The sequence below is a fragment of the Rhodamnia argentea genome, chromosome 6 (assembly GCF_020921035.1).
Source record: "Rhodamnia argentea isolate NSW1041297 chromosome 6, ASM2092103v1, whole genome shotgun sequence".
NCBI lineage: Eukaryota > Viridiplantae > Streptophyta > Magnoliopsida > Myrtales > Myrtaceae > Rhodamnia > Rhodamnia argentea.
The window spans coordinates 10,345,499-10,372,340 of NC_063155.1; the positions used below are offsets into that span (position 1 = coordinate 10,345,499).

General features: G+C 41.9%; 5 protein-coding genes across 8 annotated transcripts; 3 read left to right on the forward strand and 2 right to left on the reverse strand.

Annotated features, from left to right (window-relative positions):
* The first annotated feature begins 78 nt into the window (after positions 1–78).
* LOC115741492 (putative calcium-binding protein CML19) lies at positions 79–4,105 on the forward strand. The gene is made up of 2 exons (XM_048281383.1): positions 79–742; positions 3,706–4,105. Exons 1-2 carry the CDS (start codon positions 332–334, stop codon positions 4,102–4,104), a joined length of 810 nt encoding a protein of 269 aa, XP_048137340.1. The 5' UTR covers positions 79–331; the 3' UTR covers position 4,105.
* A 1,674-nt stretch (positions 4,106–5,779) lies between these two features.
* Positions 5,780–7,572, forward strand: LOC115741491. 2 transcript variants are annotated; one of them, XM_030675426.2, is made up of 4 exons: positions 5,780–6,019; positions 6,094–6,286; positions 6,550–6,630; positions 6,825–7,572. In XM_030675426.2, exons 2-4 carry the CDS (start codon positions 6,136–6,138, stop codon positions 7,136–7,138), a joined length of 546 nt encoding a protein of 181 aa, XP_030531286.2. In that variant the 5' UTR covers positions 5,780–6,019; positions 6,094–6,135; the 3' UTR covers positions 7,139–7,572. The 2 variants fall into 2 exon arrangements, with proteins under 2 accessions (XP_030531286.2, XP_048136456.1); XM_048280499.1 differs by having other exon boundaries at positions 6,099–6,286.
* Positions 7,573–7,734: 162 nt separating this feature from the next.
* On the reverse strand, positions 7,735–14,298 carry LOC115741490 (conserved oligomeric Golgi complex subunit 2). Its single transcript, XM_030675425.2, has 11 exons — positions 13,529–14,298; positions 11,416–11,746; positions 10,836–10,997; positions 10,578–10,677; positions 10,273–10,479; positions 9,952–10,060; positions 9,577–9,777; positions 9,289–9,393; positions 8,342–8,467; positions 8,113–8,247; positions 7,735–8,033 (listed from the first exon to the last, which is right to left on the reverse strand). The coding sequence occupies exons 1-11, from the start codon at positions 14,207–14,209 to the stop codon at positions 7,920–7,922; spliced, it is 2,271 nt and encodes a 756-aa protein (XP_030531285.1). The 5' UTR covers positions 14,210–14,298; the 3' UTR covers positions 7,735–7,919.
* Positions 14,299–15,542: 1,244 nt separating this feature from the next.
* Positions 15,543–18,499, forward strand: LOC115741577 (probable ubiquitin-like-specific protease 2A). 3 transcript variants are annotated; one of them, XR_007198894.1, is made up of 8 exons: positions 15,543–15,821; positions 17,096–17,180; positions 17,263–17,430; positions 17,522–17,650; positions 17,764–17,851; positions 17,925–18,038; positions 18,121–18,243; positions 18,339–18,499. XR_007198894.1 is itself a non-coding variant. In XM_030675559.2 (7 exons), the coding sequence occupies exons 1-7, from the start codon at positions 15,701–15,703 to the stop codon at positions 18,181–18,183; spliced, it is 768 nt and encodes a 255-aa protein (XP_030531419.1). In that variant the 5' UTR covers positions 15,543–15,700; the 3' UTR covers positions 18,184–18,337. The 3 variants fall into 3 exon arrangements, 2 of the variants coding, with proteins under 2 accessions (XP_030531419.1, XP_030531420.1); XM_030675559.2 differs by lacking the exon at positions 18,339–18,499 and having other exon boundaries at positions 18,121–18,337; XM_030675560.2 differs by lacking the exon at positions 18,339–18,499 and having other exon boundaries at positions 15,543–15,764; positions 18,121–18,337.
* A 3,268-nt stretch (positions 18,500–21,767) lies between these two features.
* LOC115734030 (cytochrome P450 94B3-like) lies at positions 21,768–23,528 on the reverse strand. Its single transcript, XM_030664619.2, has one exon. The coding sequence runs from the start codon at positions 23,453–23,455 to the stop codon at positions 21,908–21,910; it is 1,548 nt and encodes a 515-aa protein (XP_030520479.2). The 5' UTR covers positions 23,456–23,528; the 3' UTR covers positions 21,768–21,907.
* Between the last annotated feature and the right edge of the window lie 3,314 nt (positions 23,529–26,842).

Sequence of the window (26,842 nt, forward strand, 5' to 3'; positions counted from 1 at the left end):
TTCTAGGAGCCTTGTTTTGCCAAATCAACACCCATTGCCTCTGTCAAACTTGCGTCCGCGCAGTAATCATGTCTCTCCTTCTTCTTCTTCTTCTCTCCCTCTCACTCTTGACTCGTTTTTAAAGGGAAATCTCGGAGTAACTTCTACGCTCTATCCCGGTTACTCTCTCTGCCCATGCCTCACGCGGTACATATACTTCGTATATAAACTCCACGCTTGATCATGCAAAACCCATCTGTGCCTTCCCATCTCTCTTCTGTAATTTCTCCGTCTTTCTTAGCTACAGGCTACAGCTAAGTAACTGCTCTCGCTTTTCGGTGCGCACAGTAACATGGCGAGACTCGAGGATCAATACGAGCGCGTGTTCCGGTGCTTCGATGAGGATGGAGACGGTAAGCTCTCGCCTTCAGAGCTGAGGCGGCACGTGGGCTTGACAGGGGGAGTACTGCTCCTGACAGAAGCGGAGGTGGCGGTGGAGTCGCTGGACTCGGACGGCGACGGCCTCCTGTGCTTGGAGGACTTTGTTGGTTTCATGGAAAATGGGAGCGAGGAAGAGAAGACGGACGACTTGAGAGAGGCTTTCGGGATGTACGCGACGGAGGGGTGCGGGTTCATCACGCCCAAGAGCCTCAAGAGGATGCTCTCCAGGCTGGGGCAATCCAAGAGCGTGTATGAGTGTGAGGCCATGATAGGTCACTTCGATCTGGACGGAGATGGGGTGATCAGCTTCGATGAGTTTAAGGTTATGATGAATTGATGATGTAAGATTACTCTGTACATATGATTGAATTACATACGGACCATTCGTTCTTAGTGAGTTGCTCTTCTTGCTTCGTTTGAATGAGGTTTCTCCTACACTTCAGTTCAGACAATTTCCCAACTGCCCACCATCTGAACAACTCATTTGAGAAATCGTCGGAAACTGTCTTAACAGGTTTAGGGACTGGTTTCCCATCTTTAAATTATCTCGTCCGACCGTCAGCCAATTACTGGTGTAAAATATACCAGTCGGACAGGATTTTGTTTTAAATTATCACTTGAAATTTATGATAAATTGAGTTAGAAAATCATATCCAAATTCTTAAACTGGTAGGCAGAGAAAAATTACGTGTATATAAAGAGCGTATGAACTCTATTGTCAAGCGATGTGGATCATTTCAACATCCCCTCTCATATGCAAGTCGAGTTAGGAGTGACACGTGGAATTTGACTAACATGGATAAACGCACTCACGAAAGAAGCAAAGCCTAGGCTTTGTAACCAAGTTGTGAATTCAGATGAAAGAGAGAAAAATGTAATATTATGTGAATTATCAAATGAGACTCCTATATTGAGAGAGTGCAATTCGACTTTATCCCAATAATAATCCTACGTATCTCTTTAACGCCTCCTTAAACTCAATGTGACTTAAAGAGAAGTCCATTAGAGTTTGGAGAAAAGATCCAGAAAATGCCCAAGTGAATATGTATTGATGAAGATATTAACAGTTTGATCAATGGATGCAATGGATGCAAGTCGAACAGTGCCACCAAAAAAGTGGTATCGGATGAAATGGCAGTTTATTTCACTGTACTTGATGCGTTCATGAAATATTATTACGTGCTATTTTGATAGCACTTAAGTAGTCACAATGAATGAATGTTTTTCTATCATGTCCCTCTTTTGTGTCTTCTAGTAGCCGTCACAACAACAATAACTTGTGACACCCTATCGGCAAGAGCTCTATAATCTGAATCTCTACTAGAGCGAACGACAATGGTTTGTTTCTTGCTACGCATGACATAAGCGAGGTGCAAAAAAAAAAAAAAAATAGAAGCCCGTAGTGGAGTGACAATCTTTAGGGTTACCAGCTCGGTAAGTATCAGAATATGCTGTTAACTCCAAGGTAGAATGAGTATAAAAAAGTGAAGGTCATGAAATAATGTGCCCTTGATATAGCGAAAAATTTGAAGGATTGCAACAAAATGAGTCGTACGAGGCACGATCATTTACTAAATGACAATATGGACAACATAGACGATATCAAGTTGGGTAGCAGTGAGATTTACAACATTGCCAACCATAAGTCAATAGAGAGTAGGATTTTACAGAGGAGTCCATCAAATTTGGCATGAGTCTCGATGGGAGTTCTAGCAACTTTATTGCCAGCAAGTTTTGTTCCAAATAAAAGATCAATAGCTTATTTAGCTTGAGAAAGATATTAACTAGAAAAATCTGCAGTAACCTTCAAGTTTTGAAAGGAGTTGAATCACCCATGATATGTCATTTCGAATTGCTAACAGAGATATTGCTAGGATTTTGAAAGGCCATTACGAACATCGCTAGCAATAACTGTGACGCCCACATATTATCACAACATAGTACCATTAATATATCTCTAACACTCTCTCAAACTCAATATGACTTAAATGAATTCAGCATGAGTTTGGAGAGAAGATCCAAAAAACCCCAAGGGGATGTGTATTGATGAAGATATTAATAGTTTGATTAGCGGATGCAATGAATGCAAGTCGAATAGTGCCACGAAAAACATGGTATGGAATGAATGATAGTCTATTTCATTGTGCTTGATGCGTTCATGAAAAACGTTATTATGTGCTATTGAGCACTTTAGTTGTCACAATGAATGACTATTCCGCTACTATGATGCACTTCCATGTCTTCTTGTAGTCATTACAACCATAATAACTAAGTTATCGTATCAGCAAGAAGAGCTCGATGTTATGCTTCAATACTCGACGAGCAATAATGGTTTGTTCGTCGCTAGACCACAACATAGGTGAGTTGCCCAAACAGAAATAATCCCATAATGGAGAGGCAATCTAAAGGGTTACCAGCTCGGTGAGCATTAGAAAAAGCTATCAAGTCCCACATAGAATGAGAAAAAAAGAAGAAGTAAAGCTAATGAAAAAATGCACCCTTGACATTGAGATGAATTCGAAGGCTTGCATCAAAGTGACTTGTAGAGGGGCACATTCATGTACTAACAAACAATTATGAATGAGTGCTGTCAAGTTACGCCACGGTGAGATATTTAAAACTATCAACCAATTATCAATAGAGTGCAAAATTCAAAAGATGAGTCACATCCATGGCATCAAATTTGACATTAGTCCCAATATGAGTTGTAGCAACCTTGTTATGTCCTAGTCGAGAAAGTAGGTTACTGATATATTTGGCTCAAGAAATAAAATAACTAGAGGGATTTGAAGTAATCTCGAAGCCTGAAAAGTAGCTAAAAGTCACCCAAAACCTTCCCGCCACGAAGCTTCAGTTGATCGTGTGGATCAACCAATCCACACGTAGGCGTTAAAAAAGAGACAATAGAAATACGCAGGCACCTTTTTGTGGGGGTAGGTATAGTCAGTTGACCAGATGAGCCTTTGTTCTAGGAGCCTTGTTTTGCCAAATCAAACCCATCGCCTTCTTCTTCTTCCTCTCTCCCTCTCTCTCTTGACTCGTTTTTAAAGGGAAATCTCGGAGTAACTTCTACGCTCTATCCCGGTTACTCTCTCTTCCCATGCCTCACGCGGTACATATACTTCGTATATAAACTCCACGCTTGATCATCCAAAACTCATCTCTGCCTTCCCATCTCTCTTCTGTAAGTTCTCCGTCTTTCCTAGCTACAGGCCACAGCTAAGTAACTACTCTCGCTTTTCGGTGCGCATAGTAACATGGCGAGACTCGGGGAATCAATACGAGCGTGTGTTCCGGTGCTTCGATGAGGATGGAGACGGTAAGCTCTCGCCTTCAGAGCTGAGGCGGCGCGTGGGCCTGACAGGGGGAGTGCTGCTCCTGACGGAAGCGGAGGTGGCGGTGGAGTCGCTGGACTCGGACGGGGACGGCCTCCTCTGCTTGGAGGACTTCGTTGGTTTCATGGAAAATAGGAGCGAGGAAGAGAAGGTGGGCGACTTGAGAGAGGCTTTCGGGATGTACGCGACGGAGGGGTGCGGGTTCATCACGCCCAAGAGCCTCAAGAGGATGCTCTCCAGGCTGGGGCAGTCCAAGAGCGTGTATGAGTGCGAGGCCATGATAGGTCACTTCGATCTTGATGGAGATGGGGTGATCAGCTTCGATGAGTTTAAGGTTATGATGAATTGATGATGTAAGATTTTAGTGTACATATGATTGAATTACACACGGACCATTCGTTCTTAGTGAGTTGCTCTTCTTGCTTCGTTTGAATGAGGTTTCTCCTACACTTCCAGTTCAGACAATTTTATTGCCCCCTCGTTCAACTACTCGTCAAAATCTCGGGTTGTCTCGTCCAACCGTCAGTCAATTACCGGTGCAAAATATACCCGTCGGTCAGGACTTTTTTCCTAAATATCATTTGAAATGTAGGACAGAGTTGGAAACATTCGCAAATACTAATGACCTATTAGTGGCATCCGACTCTAAATTTGGACCCACACGTGAAGAAAACGAATAGCCCCAAACCAGGCCATGACAATACGGTCGACCCACATGACCCATCCACGGAATGCCTGATAAGCTTGTCGATCATGAGTTTCCAAAAGACAGAATTTAACTGAAAGTAAATAATTTGTGACGATAATTGGTTGACTTGAAGCATGCACATAAGTTACGTACTGAGTTGAGGAGGATTCATCGACAAAGGGATAACCGTAGCTACGGTACCGGAAGCAGTCACAAATCATCTTCAGCAATCATATCTAGAGTTGATGTCCTGTTTAGTCCATAACTAAGTTATTAACAGATTTTGTGAAGTGTCGACGTTATTTTGTACTTCGAAAACTTACCAATTGGATAATTAAGCTACCGACATTTATTTTAGCACCTTAGCTACGTGATAAAATTACTAACTTCTATACGAAATTACCAATACCCTATTTTTAGTGATTTATCGGCATTTCTCCTGTTAAGACACCAATCAATTCTTGATATACGATCGGCTCGGTCAAAGGGGAACCAGTCTATGTGACGATTTCTTCTAAGTTGTCAAGATTGTCTCAATCTGAGAACGTGCAAAGCAGGGCGATGTCCGTGCTCAGTTGCTTATACGAGTAAGATAGGTCAGAGTTAGTGGAAGATGAAGTTGTAAATTCTTGATGGAATTAATTGTAAATTTTTTCCTGATGTAGCCTACGTTAATTGAGATTGACATTTACTGTTTTAAATGATTGGTCTACCAAGGTTCAATATAAAATGACTAATTAATCTAATATGAGCCTGACTTGTGTGGGTCGAGTAATACCCGACATATGATGAGAGGGTTTGTGGCTAAAATTCTATAAATAATGCTCAAGTCTCTTATCCGACATGCATGCACAAATAACCTCATATAAGGAGTAGTTACGGGACGCGATTATAGTTGTTGAAAATTCCAATCCGGATTGTAAAATCCTATTAGTCGACAGTCCGAAACTTCGAAACTTTTCGAAAACTATACATTCCATTTGGAAACAAGAGAAGTTAAACGGTTAGTAAATGCGTAGTAACTATATTTAAATTTAAGAGTTGGGCAAATTAGTTGTGGGGTTGAATTATATGACTCTTTCCAGTGATATGCAAAGGCAATAGATGAGAAGTACTTAAAGAGTCTATCGGGTGCTCAAAGCCCTTTGTTTCATTGTTGTATTTTAGATTCTAGCCATGGTGCTCTTGGGCGCCGGCTTACATTAATCCCTCTGAATGTTCATCGGGTTTTTAGTGCGGTAACTGAATAGGAACCATCTGTTCAAATGACTTAACTGAGAAAATGACGTTCTCTCCGTGTTCTATATTAGTCAAGTACGAGGTCTGGTCTTTGTTTTCTTGCGTCGGCATCCGACCAATCTCATTTCCCTCAATCAGGCATATTTAATTCTGGATTATGCTCTGGCTTTCGTGTTTAACAATGTAACCCCGTTGTCCTTCATCCAGAGAGTCGCCAATCAAACGACAAAGACGACGAGACAATTCTCTGTTTTTTAAAGAAGAAGAAGAAGAAGAAGAAGAAGAAGAGTTATATAATAGATGCCGGTCTAGAGTGGACCGTGATGGAGATGTGCAGGTATGTCGATGGAGCACCCAGAATTTGAACCAGTTTTCCAAGCTTTCTGTCCACCCGATTCCAGCTCTTTGCGGTCGAGGCAGATCGAGTGAGGGCTCAGGGAGTTCTCGTCGCTGATGGGTGCCTGTGTTTCGGTCGAAGACGATGATGCTAATGGGAGAGTGGCGGAGAAACGCCTGATTCCGTGTCCTTCTCGGCTGGATGGGGCTTTTGCTGCCCAACGCAAACTCAGTTCTCAGCATTCCATCACTTCGTGGACCAGTACAGGTTCGGCTCATACAGAGTAGTATTTGCTAATCACTAGCTATTCATATCAATCAAATTCAAGATTCTTACAGAAGTAGCCCCCTTGGACAGGCATGCCGGAGCTTTGAGAATTACTTTGTTGTCATGAATCATGTCAAGTGATGCGTAGCTAGGACAGATACATGCCTTCCGTTTTACAAGATGCTAAGATGAATTCATAAATATATGCACTGCCAGACTTGCCCTGGATCCATTCATGGCATGCCACTTTCCAATTGCTGCAGGTAGTAACGAGGAGATGTTTTTCGATGCACAAGCGTGGCAGGAATGCAGCTCTGAGGATGATTTCTTCAGCGTCAACGGAGGTACTACCTAATTATCTATTTCAGTATGATCACACGATATATTTAGTTGCTGTTCTTCGAATGTTGGAAGTTGCTCCCGTGAAAATTCATCTCAATGAGGCATCTCGATTTGCTGGCTAAACCTTCCATACCTCCATGTGTTGTCCTCGCATGTTTTTATCATCAGCATGAAAAGGAACACTTTTTCCCGACAGATTTCGTTCCATCTGGTGCAAGCAGTCCGACTCATCGGAGCAGCTTCGCTGGCTTCCCACCTGCGACCAGAACTCTGTCTGCGAGCAGAAGCAGCATTTTCAATCATGAATCGCCGTCGTTTACGGAGAAAAAAGAGCCCCTTGATCACGGCAGTGTCCTTCCCAACTACAAGCACAAGAAGGAGATACAGCTGGTTCAGTTCTTTCAAGACAGATTTTGGACCAGTCAGGCTGGACTACTTGATCATTACAGCCACCCTCACGATCAAGGCATAACCCACAGCATGTTGAAGTCGAAGCCAAAAGGTCCTTAGATGCCATCTCCTAGGGCTGACAACCATACCAAATTTTCACCCATCTTAAGCAACACGGCATCGATGAGTAGGTCTAGTGACCTGACCTCAAGGGCTAAAAGTCGATGATGCTTGGAATTGACGGAGAGAGCTCAGATGTTCCACCGCGTGCCATCAGAAGATGTATGAGTTTTGACAATCTTGTATGAGTCACCAGCTCCTACATTTGATGCAGCCTGCATCATCAACGGGGGTTCAGACTTCATCGAATTGATGAGAGATCGAAAGCGAGTTTGTTTAGTATGTCCTGCTTGATCTCCTCTAATTTGTGGACAGAGGGTCGTTCTTTGTGAGTAGATTGAAATCTTTCTTGTAAATTCAGAAGCTTTTTGAGTTGACAGAAGTGAATACTGGCAATCTGAATACATAAAGCTTGCATTTGTGCATGTCCAAAAGTACTTGGTCATACCAAAACCAGCCGGATCCATCAATCATGTGAGAAGTTTGTCTTCGAAGGTTTTCCGAGACAAAGAAAGGCGTTCCGACGTATTCCGCTACTAGCGAAGCCATTTTCCTCCATTGTCAAACAACAAATGCCGACAGTTGCTACTACAAGATTTTAAACGATCTTCATTGTATACGAAGGAATAAAACATCCAGTGTGCAAAACTGTTCCCCTCTGAAAGTATTTAATTCCTCGAGTAAAGATACACAAAAAGCTGCTCTCAATGAAGTGAAAAAGGCAACTTATTTTACACAACATAACACAATCTTGCACCCAAAAATGAAATTCCTCCATAATCTAGAAACTGATCACATTTTGCCGGTCAGGGGGAGCAACACACTGCCATAAGGAACGATATGCCGGAATATCAGCTGCTTCAACACCAAGCACTGAAAGGTTGCGCCCGTACTCCTGCTCAAGAAAAGCTTGGCAGTAATCATAATTTGCTTGCAACTCACCAACATTAAACTTTAGATAGATAGAGACAAACCTGAATGTCTAGGAATAATTGCATACAGATCTTATCTGTGTCGGACACATTTTGTTCCGATACATCCGAGCTTGCTCCAGCTCGTCTCTGTGCACCCTGACGTATTCTTTGAAGCGAAGATTCTGTTTTCCTAGCCTTTATTGACAAACAGAAGATTGATCTCTACTTCGAAAAACAACCATGTGAAATTGGACATCCCAGGGGGAAAACATCGGCAGAAAGTACTTACCACATTAACAAGGTCAGAGGCCAATTCATTGTAGCGGCCAGTAACCTCAGTGGCAGCACTCAGTATCAGTTCATTCCTAACATCTGTGGTCAAGTATACATTTGCACGCTCTCCATCCAGGAAAGTCTGCAAGATAAGAGGTTCACCACAAAACATCAGAAGAAAATTGTCTTATTTATGCATAAAGCCAAACATCAAGATAGAAATGCAAAAACAAAAAATATTATTCTCCCCAAAGGAAATCATTAACCCATACTAGTGTGCAACTTCTATGCTTCATTATCATTAACAGGCCACGGAAATTGCTTTGGAACTAATCATAATCGGAAAAAATACATATGACATCAGCAGTTCAACAAGCATGCAAAAATTGCTGCTTATTGAGACCATTAGCTTAGATATTCAGTGGATCTGGGTCTTTGTTCCTCATTTTTCTCCTTTTCTTCATCCCTTTTCAATTTTAGGCATGTCTCCACAAAATTAGAGAGAAAAAAAAAATAGCATGTATGGATCCAAAACTCGATGCACCACTCCACACACATACATGATTTTTTCTTTCCCCACGCAGACTATTTAGATTCTTTTCATGTCTAAACCTTGTATTCGACACATTTAGCACAGGAAAGCAAGTATACTTTGCTGATGTGAACAGCATCAAATAGCATAATGTAGATGTAGCAAAAATTTGATTCCATAGTGGAGACCATTTGGTCCTGGACACCATTTGAGTTCAAATAACAGGTTCAACAAGAGAGGACACCAATCTCTTTCATCTAAACATGAGTTAAATTGTTGCTTTGTCCAGTAAAAACTAAAGATTCTTTTGTCCTGGATTGTTATCAAAACAGCTAGAAACCATTACACTTGGGGCAAGACAGATACATCTGGGACATCAAATGCCGGCATAAGATGAACAGAGTAGAAGAGATATAAAAGGGAGCACATACCTTCAAGGGACGCAAGACACCTGCTACGTATGGTGAATGCCTGACAGGAAGAGGTTTATTCGTCATCCGGTAAGTCGCCGTTATTCCCTTCAGCTGCCTTAAGTCCTATATATTTTCAAAATTTCTATAAACCAGTTGAATTTGAATAATTGCACTTGATTAGACAATACTACATGACAAATCTCTACAAGTCAAATCACCAAATATCAACTAGTGTGTCAGGATGACTTCAACATGAAATAAAGAACAGATTCAAGTACTCCTAAAAACGAAAATAAGACAAGGCACCTCAACAGACTTCTCAACAAGAGCTTCCACAATTGCATTAATGATTGAAGGGACAATGTCGTTCAATGATTTTCCTCCCTGCAAAATGCTGTCTTTCACAGAATTACGAACTTCGGCAGAGCATGAAGAGAGAAGCCGAAGCACAAGTCCCAAGTAATCACCACCGACTTCTCTTGCAAGAAAGCGAACATCATGAATAACCTGAAAATCGAAAAATAATATAATCCTTGAAAGCAAATAGGAACTAAACCAAATAAGCTATGCCATTGAAGCTTCTTTCAAATAATGGATATTTACTCCTTGATTATCAACTGACAGAGTAAATGTGACTTGAAGGAATGAAAAGTTTTCACAGATCAAGAAAAAAAGGCATACATAGATTAAGTCATCTGGCAAAGCAGCGATAGCCCACTCACATCCGGGATGGGAACCTGTAGTACCCATCTTGCGAGCGGCAAGTCCAGACGACAACCAATTAGAATACCTGTTATGTAAATCTATGCAGTGAATAAAGAGAAATGCATTGAACAAACTAATCAACTCATGCAATGCGCAAGTACAATTCTCATCAATCAAATGAAAAAATAATTCACGATAAACTTAATATTTACCAAAAGGACTTGACTCTATAGTATATGTAGACCTTTTGTATATATGGATTGACATGGTACTAGAAACAGGGAGTTAACTTCTGACCTGGAAATGAGCTGCAAAGACAAACGCAGAAACTTGTCAGAGCAGGAAATAATGAGAACATCATCTCTCCAGCAGGATTTTAGGCTATCCAAAAGTGTAACACTTTGCTTCAACATCAAACTTTCTTTATCAGGACTTGAATTCTGAAGTGGGATAAGACTAGTCGTTGTAAGTGCTGAATCTAATGCCCCTGCTATCTCCTGAAATCTGAGGTAATAATATCAGCGACCTCCCTTTCTAGAAATGTCAAAAGTCATTCTCTGAACATTGGTAAAGAAGAAAGATGTGAAGCTTGTGGTAAGTACCTTAACGAAAAATAAACCCCAATATTCCATTGCTTCATGAACTCTAGATAGACTGCTTCTCCACGAAATTTAGCAACAGCAGATCTGGATGGACAGTAGCCTTGCATGACAATTGGATGTTACAGCAATAATGAGCAATCTAGTTGCTGTCTACTCAGAGTAATTAAGATGCTTAGTAGATCAATTCAAGATTTATTATTTATTTTGAAGTCTAGCATCTAGTATGAATTTAAAAAGAAAGGAATAGGGAAGCCCTACCTTCCAGATGAGCTAAAAAATCGAGACTCGATTTATAGTTTTTTAAGAATTCTGTGGGTCTTCCTGGAGAAAAGGCACTGGGCTTTGCCTTTTGAATAGCAACCAGAACCTCTTTAAGGATAGAATTAGCCAAGAAATCAAATACATGTAAACCAGAATTTTCTGCATATGGCAACAACAGAATACACATCAGAATCTACTTACTCTATAGGATCCAGATGAACAGATACAAAATAACATTGAGAAGGGAGGCCGAATTCACACAGAAAGAATGCTAGTGACGTGAAATGGATTGAGGTCACAGGACAAGTCGATTTGTGGTAGAAGAATGATTATCTCCATGTTTGAGACCTTTGACAAGCATATATACAGTCCACTCCAACAAGCATACAGAAAATTCACATTCAGTCGGTGTGATCTAATAAAACAACTAGGTGCAGCAGCCATAAAGACAGAATTATATGGTTTGGTACCCAAAGGAAAACCAAGGAGACAATGGGTCAAGCAAGAAAACAAACTGTTATCAGAGAAGATCGGATAGGAGAAGAAACAACAATAGAAAACCAAAGGCAGACTGTACCTGTGGAAGCAATATCCAGTAAAAATTTACAATCTTCTCTTATACTTCGCTTAATTGATTGATAATCACTTTCAAGCGCGTCTCCTGGTGCCGCCATTCCAGACTGTCCATATGGAATAATTTTCTGTATCACAGGAGACACAACGGTGGTCCGGAAAATTTCTTCAGCACTAGTGGTGTTATCGATAGCAGCATATGCACGTAGGCAATTGTAAATTGCATTAGCATCTTGATGCTCCAACCCATCCACGAAACAATGAGCCAAGCTTGCATCAAGCAGCCGGCTGGCATTCTGAATCCTCTTCTCCATGTTCTCAACAAAAGGTAGGTCCTGTACTGGCATTAAAGAAACAAGAATGAGTAGAAAGCATACCTAAATAAGAAAAAGGAGAGCAGACAGCATAGAACATGACAAGCAATAGATGTACAGAATTTGCAGTGTCAACTCCATCATACAAATTGTATCTCTGCATGGAAGCTGCACCCTATAGTTACAGTGACAACCAATCTTTAAAGAGAAGGACTAGAACTAATGCACAGAGGTACTATGAAGACAAACTTAAAGATGGGACACAGCTATAGTGCTGGGATTTCTTTTATGGAGGTATCTATTGGATCTAGAAAGGTACAGCAACAAGGGCTGCATTTAGAAAATAACAGTGAAACAAGAGTGAATATAAAACATACTTAGCTCACTCTCCACTATAATTTGGTAGGGAGGGAACTGTGGACACCTGGAGGGAAGAAACAGCAAGCTCTACCAGTGCAGGATTTTAGATGTGTCAAAAGTTATTAAACTAGATAGCAATAATTGCTAAATTTGTGGTAGCTTGAGCAGATTTTTTTGAAATTTCTGGGCTGAGTGAAACACCTCTGACTTCTTTTCAAGACGGGATTAAGGCAAGGGGTTTCCACATTACCCACGACTTAGCTCTCAGAAGAAATACTTATTGCAATTGAAATTCAAAGAAGTTCCATTTTTCAGTCTATGTTTTTATTTTTTATTTTATTTTATTTATTTATTTTTTTGGGGGTGAGGGGGGGTCAGAAAGGGGCAAAAATGCTCTTAAAGTGCAATTATGAAGCAATTCTGTTTCTTGCTCTAACATTAGCACACAGGAATAAGTGGAAGTATAACATCTAGAAATGAAATAACGGAGTCAACAGAAGCAGGCGAAAGAACAAATAAAGTATCAGCTTTCAATGCCATGGTGCTATAAAATACGTGATGTGAAGATAACTTAGCCACAGTTTTAAAGTGCTTACTGCTGAACTATTAATTCTACTTCTTTTGTAGAAATGGAGCATAGATGAATGGACCTGATTTCAATGTAAGAAATTTAGACTGCAACATTAAGATAATAACCAGCATCCATCAGAGCTGCCAATGCAGTTGAATTGGGAAGCATTTATGTCATAGTTGAAGCTTCAATTTTGGATTAAATCTTAAACAAGCATTACGCAGTGGCTACTACCTCTTCAAACCTAATTGCATTCCTAGATTTGGGGAGAACAAGACTAGAAAGACATTCCTTGTGCACTATGCACACTTCTGTTCATTTTACTCCCGCATGCAAATATACTAAGAACCAGAAGTTCAATGAACATAAGTGCCAGAGCAAGCAATCTCCTAGGTTTGTGTGTCACACGTGAAATCACAAAGTGAGTAACTCGTACTAAAAGAGTTCCATCACGGAATCAGCCAATTCAGCTTCGTCCTCTTCTTAGCACAAGAACTAAGAGGAGATTCAATAGGCTAGAGATCTGCAACAATGTTCAAAAGAAGTGAAAAGGTAGAAGAAAGCAATTCCGAAAAGCTAGATCAGCAGCTAACTCTGACCGAGGTCCTATGAGCTAATAAAGTGGTTAATAGTGCCGCTGTAAATCTGCAAAATTATGCTTTATCCTGATTCAGTGTCAAAGTTATAGTATCAGATGTGATGGAGAGTTTATCGGTGGCAGCAACCCCAAATTGAAGGCCAAAGATTCCAAATTCATTGGATATCTGAACCACAATGTCACATCTTTCCATAACTCTAAAGCAATGAGAACAAAAAATCTGTCAAGACTTCACCTTGCACAGAGAGAGAGAGAGAGAAAGAGAGAGAGAGACCTGTGCATGAGCCATGTAGAACTTGAGTCGATTCATCTCACTGGCAATTCTTTCCAGGAGCATGCTTTGAGTCTCTCTTAGATTCGTTCCATTCTCAGCAACATGATTCAAGGACAGTCCGTTACTGATGGAGGAGCCATTTTCGGCCGAATTCACATCCCCATTTGACCAATCTGCAGGCACGCTCGGTAGCTCCTTTATCAGTTTCTCGACCTTGGACACGACGTGAAAAGTGTCGAGCAACTGCTCCAACACCTCCCTCTCAGATGCGGCCTCCGACCGCTGCTTCAGACCATTGCGCAGAGCCACGAGCGATCCCTCCACGTTTCCCCTGAATCCTTCAATCTTGTCCCTCAGCTCCAACAGCGGAGCTCGCATCCGCACAATGGCGGCATCCACGTCGACGAGCTTGGTGCTGAGGTTGACGAAATCGTTGTAGTCGCGGTTGATGAGGTCGATGAGCTCGTAATTGAGGGAGTAAAGGTGGCTCTGGAGCTCGGACCTGAAGGTGTCGACGGGGACGAAGGTCCGGAGCTCGGAGATGTAGGACTCGGAGTCGAAGTCCTGGGAGAGGAAAGCGGAGGGCTTGAACCAGAGGGGATGGGAGTCGAGCGGGTCAGAAAACAGATCCGTGGCAGATCTCGGCGGCGCCGGTGGTGGAGACGGGATAAATTCTACCATCGGCGGTTGCCGGTTCTCAACCGTTCAAAATTTGGTGATGACGTGCGAGAGGAGCAAATGCCGGCAACTGCGAAAATCTGCGACCGAAGCCTGAAGAAGGAGGAGGAGGAGGAGGACACCAGAAACGACGCTGCGTAAGTGGTATTGGGCCTATGACAAAAAAATGATATTGGGCCGATTGGAGCCCAACCCACTCTCTTTGGGCTGAGCTTGTTTCAATTGAGCCCACCACTTGGCCCATGATTTGACCTGTTTTTCTTTAATCTGTTCTTCCGACGGGCAGTTCTCTCCATGTTCTTCGCCCAAAGATGATATTGGGCCGGTTTGAGCCCAACCCACTCACTTCGTGCTGACCTTGTTTCTATCGAGCCCACAAACGTGGCCGACTACCCCGGCTCCGTTCAACTAGCGATCCCGGCGAGGGTGCGCAGTGGAAGCTCAAGAAATGGCGATGAGAAGCACGCCGCACGGTCCCAATCAATCCGTCGTGTTCTACTCGGGCCCGTTTAATTTGGTTTTGCTTGAGATTGTCCGAATATGTAGCCCAATTGAAAACCCCAGAAGGGCCTTGTATACAGAACTTTTTCACATTTTTTGTAACCCTGACAACTCCAACACTTGCAAAGTTCTCTTCTTCTCGTTAAATGACCGGACCAATTTCTCAAGTGGAGAAGTTACTCAAGACCTCATTAAATTGTGAGAGCATTTGGACAAACATAAATGGCGTTTGACAAATTTTTTGGAGAGTTTTTGGCAGATCCAATTATACTTCCAAAGGCCTTTAGTTCAAAGCAGATCCGGAGATATTTTGAGATTGGAACATTTTGGCCATACAAATATAATTCTTTTATTCCAACTTTACCCTTGCTCAACTTTCATAATTTTGAAAATGTCTCTATTTGACGAACCTCATTAGGTAGGGTTCAAGCAGCTGGCGAGACCAAATCTGACCGCCGGCACCCAAGCAGCCACATTTGAGGTTGCCCGACCTCAAGCGAGGCCTAAGTCACGCTACCCCAAATGACGCCTAAGGTCGCGTGATTCCAAAAGGCGATTGCCTGAAATTTAATGAGTCGCGCATTGTCGGCCATTGCCCAGCTGCTGAGTTTCGCCAGCAAATAATTTGAGAATTATAAAAAAGAAGAAGGAGAAATAGCAAAATTCGTTTACAAAGTTTAGTTTTCTCCGAACAACATTTAAGTAAGAAAAGAAAAATTCACGATGTTTAGAAATATATTTTATCAATCTCTACTGATAATTGGGAAAACAGCCGAACCAAACCAAACGCAGCGCTTCGCGCAACAGATTGCTTCGAGTGCGATCCATCTTATTACTCTCTACGAAAGGTCACCCGGCACCCTCTCTCCCTCTCTGTAATTCCTCATCTTCTTCATCACTCTGTTTAGTTTAATGCTTGGTGAATACCATCGGTGGTTCCTTCCTACTTAGGTTTCTTCGAGTTGGGAATCGAGGAGGAGCGCCAGTTCGCAGATGCCGAAGAGAAAGCAACGTGAAATCATATCCGTTGATGATTTCTGCGCTTCTGCTGCTGCTGGTAATTGTTTCCACTTTCTGGTGACGGTGAACGACTGTTTCGAGCTTAGTTTTGCATGTGGGTCTTTCGTGATCGCGCTTCTCTTTTTACCTTTCCTTTTTTTGGTCGCAAGGGAGCCCGAGAAAACGAAATAAACTTAGTTCGACGAAACGTGGGAAGGAAATCCTCACTCAATCTGCAAGAAAGATGCTATCTAGACCTGTCTAGGGTGATTCAAAAAGCTAGCATTTGTCGCCTCTGTTGCTGCCCCTTTTGCGAATTAGGTGTGATGATGATTTTTTAGCCAAAAGGATATCATGAAGGTTTAGTTTTTTCTTTTGGGGTGGTCAGAATGTAGGAATAGGTGATCCCAAAAGAAGGTATAACATCTTGTTGTCATGGCTTGAGATGTCTATTTGCTGATTGGTGATGAATGCTTTTAAAGAAGACCCAGTGTCGTGTGCTCTATTAGATGAATTTGGTGAATGAATGATCACTTACAGTGGAATGGGGCTTGCGGGTTCTTAGTCTTTACTGATGTCTTACTAGTGTAGATGGAAATTATTCATCAGAGATCTCAAAATTTTTCTGGGAAATTTTTTGACGGTACTTTCGTGTAGTGTTGTGGACCTTACCGCACAAACTTAGGAAAGTTGCTGCGCAAATTCGAAAAGTACCTCAGCACGAGAGAGTATGAGTTAAGGCTCGAGAGATTTTCCAGGTCGTGCAGAAAGCTGCATCCGGAAGTTTTTAGTCAAAACCACCGTGGAAAAGCTCAATCAGAAGCAAGACTAGCAACTATTAACTTTTGTCTTCATGGTGTATAAATAGCTCTAGCAAAGTGAGTGAGGACACCCTAGTGTGCGAGGCTTCAGCATGAGGCTTTTGGGTAGTCGAATGCATGATCGTAGTCTGATCCCAGTAATCATGCATTTTGGATTAACCTTTTTTGGAGCATTTTTATAAAAGTCATTTTTATGACTTCAAGCCTTACTGGTACACCCTACGCCAAGGCTCCTAGTTTAGCATAGATATTTTCAAACTTCTAGATAGACAAAAGCAATCTTCCATTCTCGATACCAAAGAGGCAATTACTTTATAATAGGTCTCACATTTGTTTCTTCAACTATGAGAATCTCGGATAGGAGAACAATTTGAAGTTGAAGCAGAGTAATTTTGGAGACAGGCTTGTTTGCTAGAACGCTCTGAAAGTCGTAGTAGCTTTGTGCAGCTATTTTTAAACACGCTATCCTAATGTGTATATACAGAGGTTTTAAGTTACCCAGAAACTCCACCAAATCTAAATTCTGTTGATTGCTTTTTTTGTCTCCTTTTCTCTTTCTCATGCTAAGGGCCAAATAGGAGACGGAACAATAATGCTTCCTTTTCCAAGCACCCGAATAAGTTAGACACCAATAAATTTGAGTGTTGCTTCAGGTGAGTTCTATATCCACCACTATCATGGGAAATGGCATAGCGTCTCCTTTATAAGTTTATGACCTGAATTTTCTTCCTTAAGGAATATATGGCAGGGTCTTTCAGAAGATAAGAAGGGTTCGTTCACTTTTCTGGACAGCCTGTGGTTTCCCCTGTACATGAACGAATCATCGAGGGAAAAAGTTCTGAAGTGGATTGAGAAGAAGTGTATCCTCTCCAAGAAATATGTTGTCATACCCATTGTTTATTGGTTGGTAGTTCTTCTTTTCTGAGCTTCATATGTCTGCATTCTATTTTCTCTGTGTACCAAAGCTTCTAATCTGTCCGTGTCTACTTGCCAGGGGACATTGGAGTCTCTTGATCTTATGTCATTTTGGTGATAGAAAATCGAAGAACAGGACACCATGCATGATATTGCTTGATTCACTGCACATGGCAAACCCTAAGAGACTGGAACCGGAGATAAGAAAGTATGTTCTATGTGCCATTCCTTGTATAATGCTGTGACATTTCAGCATCTTCTATTATAAAATCTGCTTGCGCATGTGATTTTAGCCCACCTTAACTTCTTGATTTCACACAGGTTTGTAGTGGACATTTATAAAGCTGAAGCCAAGGAGAGACCAAAAAAGAAACCAGCAACTTCTCAGATTCCACTCTTGGTGCCTAAGGTGACAATTGTCTCTTAGGTTGCTCAGTTAATCCGTTTCTTCTCTTTTAATCGAATGGTAAACTATGAGTTAGGTACCACAACAGAGAAATGGGGAGGACTGTGGCCGTTTTGTTCTTTACTTCACCAGTTTATTTGTTGAGAATGCTCCCAAGAATTTCAGCACAGATGATGGCTACCCTTACTTTGTAGGTTCCCTTTATTTTGTGTCCATTATTAATTACTGTATGCAACCCCACTTTTTCACCGTGCTTTTGTTCTGAACTGCAGATGAAAGAGGACTGGTTCTGTCCTCAAGACTTGGATCGTTTTTGCAGTGGACTTATATTATAAAACTGACTATTGTGGATGTGGAAGACTTGGACACAATTGTTGAGAACAGTGAACTGTGTAAGAAGATAGCACATTTGTAATAAGCAATTTCTTTTCTAGAATGTCTTGGTTATGTGTGATTGATTTGACAGAATTATAGTTGTTGATTGAGTTACAGACATGCCTTACTGAATTTTTTCTTTGACATAATTTCTATCAATGATATTGATTGGCAATATTGTGATTTGACCGGTCGATAATTTTTTGGCACAATGTAAAAATTTATTGTCTATGCAGGACATTTTGCATGTATAATTGTGGATTTAAATTGTGACAATTAGAATGCTAGTGGACACTTGATTATAATGCCGTAGAATCTCATGCTTGATTTTGCCTTTATCTGAGATTGCTTAAATGATATATTGTCGCAATAATCTCCCATTACATAGTTACTTATAAGGAGGTAATGGATGACCTAGTCCAATCAAGCCTGTCTATTCTCTGAACCACAGCAAAAGCAATGTAGCATTATGCATATCCAATAATAGGCATTGAAACATCTTAAAGCGCGATTGTCTAATCATGATTTGGAGAACTTCCTTCTCAGGGAAGAGCAGTATATTTGAGATGATAAATTACAATGGTGGATATACCCCGAAATTATGTTTCAAAGGTAGATGCAAGTCATAGTTTGAAGATACAGATTTTAGCAAATGTCCATAGGAAGAATCATCATTGCTGTTACTTAGGAGACTGTTATATCCCTATCTAGAAAGAATACTGTTGAAGACTAAGACCAAGTCGTTGGCTAGACTTTTCTGATCTATGTTTAGGTGGATGAATGTGGGCATGGAATGGTTAAGGAGAAAACGCGGCAGAAAGGGATGAGGACTTGAATCCATTTTTACTTGAATCTCAGGTTTTCGTGAACTGAATTGTTGAAGTTTTAAGAACTGCCTAGAGACTTTCAACTGCTGTCAACCAATTCATCCAAGAGAAACATGAGGGTCTTGTTCTAGTTGAACTCTTTAAGAAGTGACGGATTCATTGGTGAACATGGGATTGATTCGAGATATTGAGTCACATACGGCTTCTCGTGGGCTTCGTTGTTATGATCATTCTAAATCTTGGCATATTTGGAGGTTCATTTCCATATTCCTTCTGTGCATTACATTTCCTCGTCTAATTTGTGAAGACCGTTGTATACGGCTTCCAGAGCGCCATTGCTGTTGTCTCCCATGACTCATCTCTGCTGTGTACCGCTGTCATTTTACCCGGGAACATGGACTATTAATGTAGACATGAACTGAGTACTGTTGATGCCGAAACAAACCCTCAGGTACTTTGCATTTCTACGTAGTTTCCTATGAGATTGTAGGTTTTCCAGTAGGAGATTTAAGGCTTAAGTAGCCAGAGTTCTGGAGATTATATGATTTGAGCATGTTGTTTCTACTTGTTCTTTGCCTCTTTTGAGCTGGGAGAAGTTGTCTGTTCCCATATAGCGGAGATTACTATTGGGATCACATTTTCCCCCTCTATGTAGCACATCTTTGTCACTTTATGAATCCACCATTTAAGCAGCATCGTGTGATTTTTATCTGTTCTTGTTTTGATTCGAAGGCTCTTGTTCCCCGTCTGCATATCACTCGTGGAGGACTTGATCAAGTGGCTATATAGAACTGGGAGCAGACAGTGCTGGTCATAATAGTACACATGCCGCTTCTTAGGAAACTGATGTCGGCACTTTGTGAATGTTCTGGTCACTCGGTGAAATGCTCGGAACATTTCCACGTCCACGTGAATCATAAGCGGCATGCGCTAACCTAACGGTGTGGATGCAGGTTTTGGTGGTCTGAAAATCAGCCAGGTGATGATATGATTGTGTTGATTTGGAACAGCACTTGCATTCTCATAATGCGTACACGGTTTTTCCCGTTCTTTCTGCTTTGGAACAGCACTCTGCACGAGAGCTTCTCTTCGCCTTCTCCGTGTACGTATCCGTATCCGTCGACAATTGCCGGACGGAGCTTCATGAAATGGTACTTGCAATTTACATTCCTGTGAGTAGTCGGAATCGCTTGGGTGAAGATCGTTTTGAACGAGCTCTCCTGTATTTCTCTGCTTGATTAGGACAAAACCCAGTTTTGACATGCAACAGCGAAGAAGTGGAAATTGTGCCGGCCGCGTTTTTGGTAAATATTGGGGGGGGCATGATTTTCACATGCGCTTTTGGCCCTTTGCATATCAAATCACGCGCTTTGGTCCTGGCTTCGATCGTTCACATTCCGTACTTTAAGGAAAACGACGTCCTATCTGAATAGTACCGACACGTCGACATGTCATTTTTTAAAAATAAATATTTTCAACACATTAGAGACATGTTGTATATTAAATATATAATTATTATTTTTATAATTTAAAAAATTAAAAAGGGAGAATAAATTTTCTAACATGGATAATACCTAGACAATTTTCGTTTTGGTCGAAGAGTCTAAACAATTGATGGACCCCACAGAGCACGCTCACGCTCAGCTGAGTGAGCCCAGAAAATCTGCCTTCTTCTCTTTCTCTGTACACTGCACAGTAGATTAGACACAAGTCAGAACTCGCTCTCCCTCCTCTCTTATCTTACGTCTTATCCACCCCCATTCCCTCTCTTTGCTTTTTTAAAAAAATCTCTGCCTCATCTCTCTCTCTCTCTTCTTTATCTCGCGAAGGAAACGACGAGCTCACCTCTTCCTCTTTCTCTCTCTCTGTCTCTCTCCTCTCAGTCTCGCGAAGGGAATGACAACCGCCCTGGTTTGGCTGCCTCGTCTCTTCTCCGGCGCTCTCCCCGCGGTGTCCTCCGGCGCTCTTCGCTCTCTGCTCGGGCCCTCGCTGCGGATCGCCGGCTCTCTCCCTCGTCTCTCTCATAGCCAAAGAGGCAGACAACTCCTCAGTCCTCCCCTTCTCCCCCGCGTCATCTCTACCCTCTGACACGCGTTGACCGCGTGTCTGTCACGTATCCGACACCGACGCGGCAACTCCTCCGGCGTGTCGGTGCTGCATAGCATCCTACGGATGAAATTGCCACACCCCCTACCCCTAACCGGGGCATCCACAGGACTCGAGTTCAGACAACATGGTGACAGTAGGGGTGACGTCGCGTGTGGTGTCTTCTATCCGACTCTTACTTTGGGGCCCAATCCGACCTCAATCACTTTAATCATCGTATTCACACGATGATGCATCATCTATCAGGACTTTTTATTTGTGTATTTGGTTCGACATTTCTGAAGCCCTTTGAGAAAATTTGGATTATTTGGCAACCATTCTCGAATAGCTTTGAGACGAAAGCTAGCCTTGTGAGAAGGTTGAAAGCCCAAAGTAGGTATCCATGTGCTTTTGCGCTTTTAGCATTTGCGAAATGCTGAAATTAGGTTTTAATAAATAAATAAATAAGTTCCTTTTAAAATTACTCTCACTAATTCTTTAGTTTTTCATTTTTTTTTTTGTTATAATTACTATTGATCTTCTTTGAGCGACCGTGGATTTAAAATCCAACTGGCCCTGGGATTAATACTGCGTACCTGTGCAATGAAATGAGAAAGGGCATTTCGTCCTCATGAACACAACTTCAACTCATCTTTTCAATGAATCAAATGAAGCCGTAAAAACTACAAAAAAAAAGAAAAGAACCGACAAGCACTCGCTCCGCCACCAACCCAACTCCTTTCGTTGCAGCAACAAGCCGGCAGCTTCAGATTTAGCTCCTTTTCTTCACCACTACCTTCAGTCCCCCGGCCATATGGGCAGTCAGCAGAGGCACGAAAACGGGCCGGTTCTCGAGAACCGGTCTGATCTCGAACCTCCTCAAGATCGACGCCACGACGTACTTCATCTGGATGAAGGCCATCTCCTTCCCGAGGCACACCCTCGGGCCCGCCTGAAATACCGGGTACTTGTACGGGCTCACCCCCCTCGACTCCCCCTCGGCGCCGCCTTCCACCCCCGGTCCGACCAGCCACCGGTCTGGTCTGAACTCGAGCCGGTCCTTCCCCCACAGCTCCTCCATCCTCCCCATCCCGTAGGGGAAGTACGTCACTCTATCGCCCTTCCTCACCGGGGTCCCGTCCGGCAACACATCGTCGACCACGGCGTGCTTTGAGTCCCACGCGACTGGCGGGTACAGCCGCATTGATTCGCAAAGGCATGCCTTCAGGAACCTCATCTCCTTCAACGCTTCGAAGTCCAAGCACTTGCTATTGCTCCGGTCAAGAATTGTGTCAACTTCGCTCGTGATCCCTTGCTCAGCATTCGAGTTCTGAGAGAGCAGCCAGAAGAGCCAGGTCATCGCCGCTGATGTGGTGTCTCTTCCGGCCATCACGAAGCTTATCACCATGTCCCGCACCATCTCCTCACTATGTCCGGCCGCAAGGAACCTCGACAAGAGGTCCCCATCGTATTTTATCTGCTGATCATCGTTATCCTGGAGCAGCTTCTTCTTCCTGTTCCGGATTATATCGAGTATATCCCCATGCACGAGCTTGACAGCTTCGGCGAGCTTCTTTTCGGATCCAATGTTCAACGCCCTCTTGATCTTCCAAACTAGATACACTGGGGAGGTGGCCCTCATTGCGCAGATCCTCGACGCGTCGTCAAAGGCAGTCACCAGAGGAGGCAGCGGGCGCGAGAGGTCGAGGCAATCCGGGTCGGTGCCTAAAGAAACTCGGCACACGGTGTCGAAAGTGAACCTCCTAAGCATGTCTTGAAGGTCCAGGGTCCGATCAGTATCAGCATATTCTTCGAGAAGGGGCAAGAGCCGGTTCTCGACTTCGGCATCGAGCGTCCGCACGACGAAGTCCCTCAATGTATTGGTAGTGAACTCGTGGCTGGCGAGCTTGCGCTGATCGGTCCAGAGAGGGCCGTCGACGTTGAAGATGCCACTGCCAAGGAAGTCGCCAAGAATGCTGGTGAAGGGGACACCCTTGGGGTAGTTGTGGAAGTTGGCCTTGAGGACGTGCTCGACGTTGCTAGGGTTGGCAGTGATGATGGTGCGGCAGGCGCCGAGGCGGCGAATGACGATGGTGTGGGTAGGGGATCGGGAGAGGAGGTCGGTGTACCAGTCGAGAAGGCGGGAACGGTTGCGGTAGAAGGAGAGGAGACATCCTATGATGGGATGAGAAGGAGGGCAATGGGTGATATGACGAGCAGAGGACGGTGGTGTTCTCTTGCTGCTGATCCGTTGAGCGAGGGAGAGGAAGACATAGAAGAAGAAGAATAGAGAAAACCCTAGAAACAGGAAAACAGACATGATGATGATATGTAGAGTGAGGTCGGGTGAGGAAGAAGCTAAGAACGGTCCTTATGTTTATATAGCAAGCAATGTATATCTTCTAGAGAGAGAGAGAGACTAAGGACTAAACAAAGAAGGGTTGAGGCCATCGTGCCAAATGCCTACAAACAAAAAAAGAAAGAAAGGAGAATTAGAGTTCATTCACGTGGTTCTCGGAGCTTCAAAAAGGAGCGGGACAGCCTGCGGGATTGTCAGAAAGTTGTATAGATTGCGAGACATGTTTTGCGGCGGGGAATACAATCCTCAAATCACAGCGCCTGCCTCGAGAACAAAAAAAACAAAGAGGAAAACATCGGGGGGCCAAAAAGAGATCTTTTGCTCCCTTTTCATTCACATTTTCACGCGCGTGACATGAAAAGGAGGGTTGTAACGACATGAGACGAGAGTTTAAAACATTGAGATTGTGCGAAACGTGAGGACATATATGCACCATCACATGCTTGTGGTGATAGTGTACTAGAATTCCAATAAATTTGTGTTGTTAAGCGAGATTAGCAGGGCGAACACAAATGACGAGCTCCAGTGTGAAATCCCGGATCGTCACAGTTTCACCAAAAAGATGAAGTACGATTAAGAATATTGATGGCCGACATGAATTGACAAAGGTTGTGATGGGTCATTTTGTTGATTTTGGATGAGAAAACCAATGGCAATGAATTTAAATGCATGAACACCGAGAACAACCGTAAATTGTAGGAAGGTAAAGATCAAGATATTCTTTCACAAAGAATACGATGCAATTAAACAACTTCCTAATCCGATATCTAGTTATGAGAAGTTGCTTCGCAATCTTCTATTGTTCAACATCACTTATCTACCGGAAGTTACAAATCCAGAACTATAAACTCCACTACTTGACAAATAAATGCTAGTGTCGACAATCTCATTGACCAAGAAAGGCTTTCGTCATTAACCGGTGATGCTTGTTATCGACAATTTTATCGACAATTTGTCGATTCTCTTCGAGTTGTAGAAATCATTAGCGACATGCTCCTCCCTAATTGAAAATTGGTTACTTGTTCCATATCCTTCATCAAATATAAATTGTTCACCATGGCAAGTCTAATTATAATAGTTCGGAGTAAACCCAAATCTACAAAGATGTTCTATAACTTTGTCACATGCATGAAATTTATTATTACTACACCTTTTACACGGAACACCTTAACTTGTTTTCATCCATCAACTCAAATTTACCACTAGCAAAGTCCAAAAATTGTTCCAACCCAATACAAAACTCATCGGTCAATCCTCGACGTCCGGGTAAGTTCTTATTATACGTCCAAGCCCTCTTTCTTTGCATTGTGTCCGTATAAAAATTAAAAAATCTCTTAAAATATTAAAATACCATATCTACTATTTAATATTCTTAATTAAAATTGTCAAATTGTAAAAATTAAAATACACTTAGCCACGAAACAATTACTTTCAAATTGAAAAAAAAAGAAAAAAAATACCATTTCAAGAAGTGACTGAAATATTTATAATACAAGCGATCAATTTGATGAGAATTGCAAGGTCCACTTGGATTACGAAACCTTCAAATGGACATGTATCTTAAAAAATAAATTACTTAAGATTCATGAAGCTTTTGATAATTGATAGAAGAAAATGGCGAAATAAATAATAATTTATTCTATGATTACCATAAGACGCGAATTTAGCGACGACACTCTAAAGCCATTATTAATTTTGTGATGAAGATTATTTGTTGCTAATTAGTGACGAAACAAGCGATTCATAGCCAATTAGCGAAGAAAAAATGTGTTCGTCACTATGTTGCAACGACATTCAACTTTCGTCGCAAAACAAACCAAGCGTAGTTTGCGACGACAAACGGTGCTCGTCGTGAAATTTGCAACGAATTTTATTTTCATTGCAAAATGTTGTGACAAAATACATTTTTCGTCGCAAATTTTGCGATGAAACACAATTTTCGTCACAAAACAACAAAGCGTAGTTTGTGATGAAATTCAGTTTTCGTCGCAAATTTTGCGACGAACGTGCCCTTTTCGTCGCAATTTCGCGGACAATTTTTCATCTAGCACCTACAAAAGGCGAAATTCACAGCAAGTCTGCGACCCTATATGAACGTTTTTTCGAAAAAATGTCACAAATATTATCGCTACTCTTGCATTACCACACAAACACCTTAACTTATGAGCTCAACTTTACTTCGCAATTTAAAAAAAAAAAAGTTACAATGTCAACAAGGCTTACCAAAATATTTGATTGAATATTTTGTAAGAAAAAGTGGTCAATTTGATGAAAATCGCAACATTCGCTTGGATTGCGAGATCTTCAAATAGACACGTATCTAAAAAAAGACAAACAAAAATTACTTAAGATTTATGAAGCTTGTAGCATTTGATAGAAGAAAATGATAAAATAAACAATAATTTATTTTATGATTACCATAAGACACAAATAAAAATGGAGAAGCGAGAAGACAAAAGGCAAAATGAAGAGAGGGGAGAGCGGTTGAACAACAAGAGTGCGGACTGGGGGGAGAGAGAGAGAGAGAGAGAGAGAGAGAGAAGGTCACAAGATTTTAAAGGGAGAAACTTTAATTAGCCACGAATTTAGCCACGAACTATTGAAGTTTGTGACGAAAAAGTGTCGGTGAAGTTTAGAGATGATTTTTAGCGATGAAAACATGTTTTCGTCGCAATACAATCGAGCCCAATTGCGACGAACATTCATTTTCGTGGAAAATTTTACGACGAAAACTAAATTTCTTCGCAAAATAACCAAGTGCATGTTGGGACGAAATTCAATTTTCGTCGCACGGTTTGCAACGAAAATAATATTCGTCGCTCATTTTGCAATGAAAACGTGTTTTCATCACAAAACAACAACGCGTAAGTTGCAACGAAATTTAGTTATTGTCGCTAAATTTGAGATGAATTGAGTGTTCGTCGCTAAATTTGTGACGAATTTAGTTTTCCTCGCTAAATCTGTGACAAAATTGAGTTTTCGTCACTAAATTTATGGCGAAAAAAAAATTTCATCACAAATTAGCAATGAAATGTTGTTGTTGCTATTTTCGTCACAAATTTGTGATGAAAACTCAATTCGTTGTAAAATTCGTCGCAAATTTAAGACAAATTTTTTTCGTCGTTAATTTTCGTGGCTAAATCTGTTTTTTTGTTTTGTAGTGAACCTAGATACGGTGCTGGATTCGGGCTGAGAAGGGGAAAGATTCGAGGAGATGCGCACCTATGACCTGTCTGCAAATCGAACCCACATGACAAATACATAAATGTTGGAACTTGGCAGGTATGAAATGGGAGGAGCCGACCTGATGTCGGCTTTGGAGAGTCGTGGGGATTTGAATGAGCACGT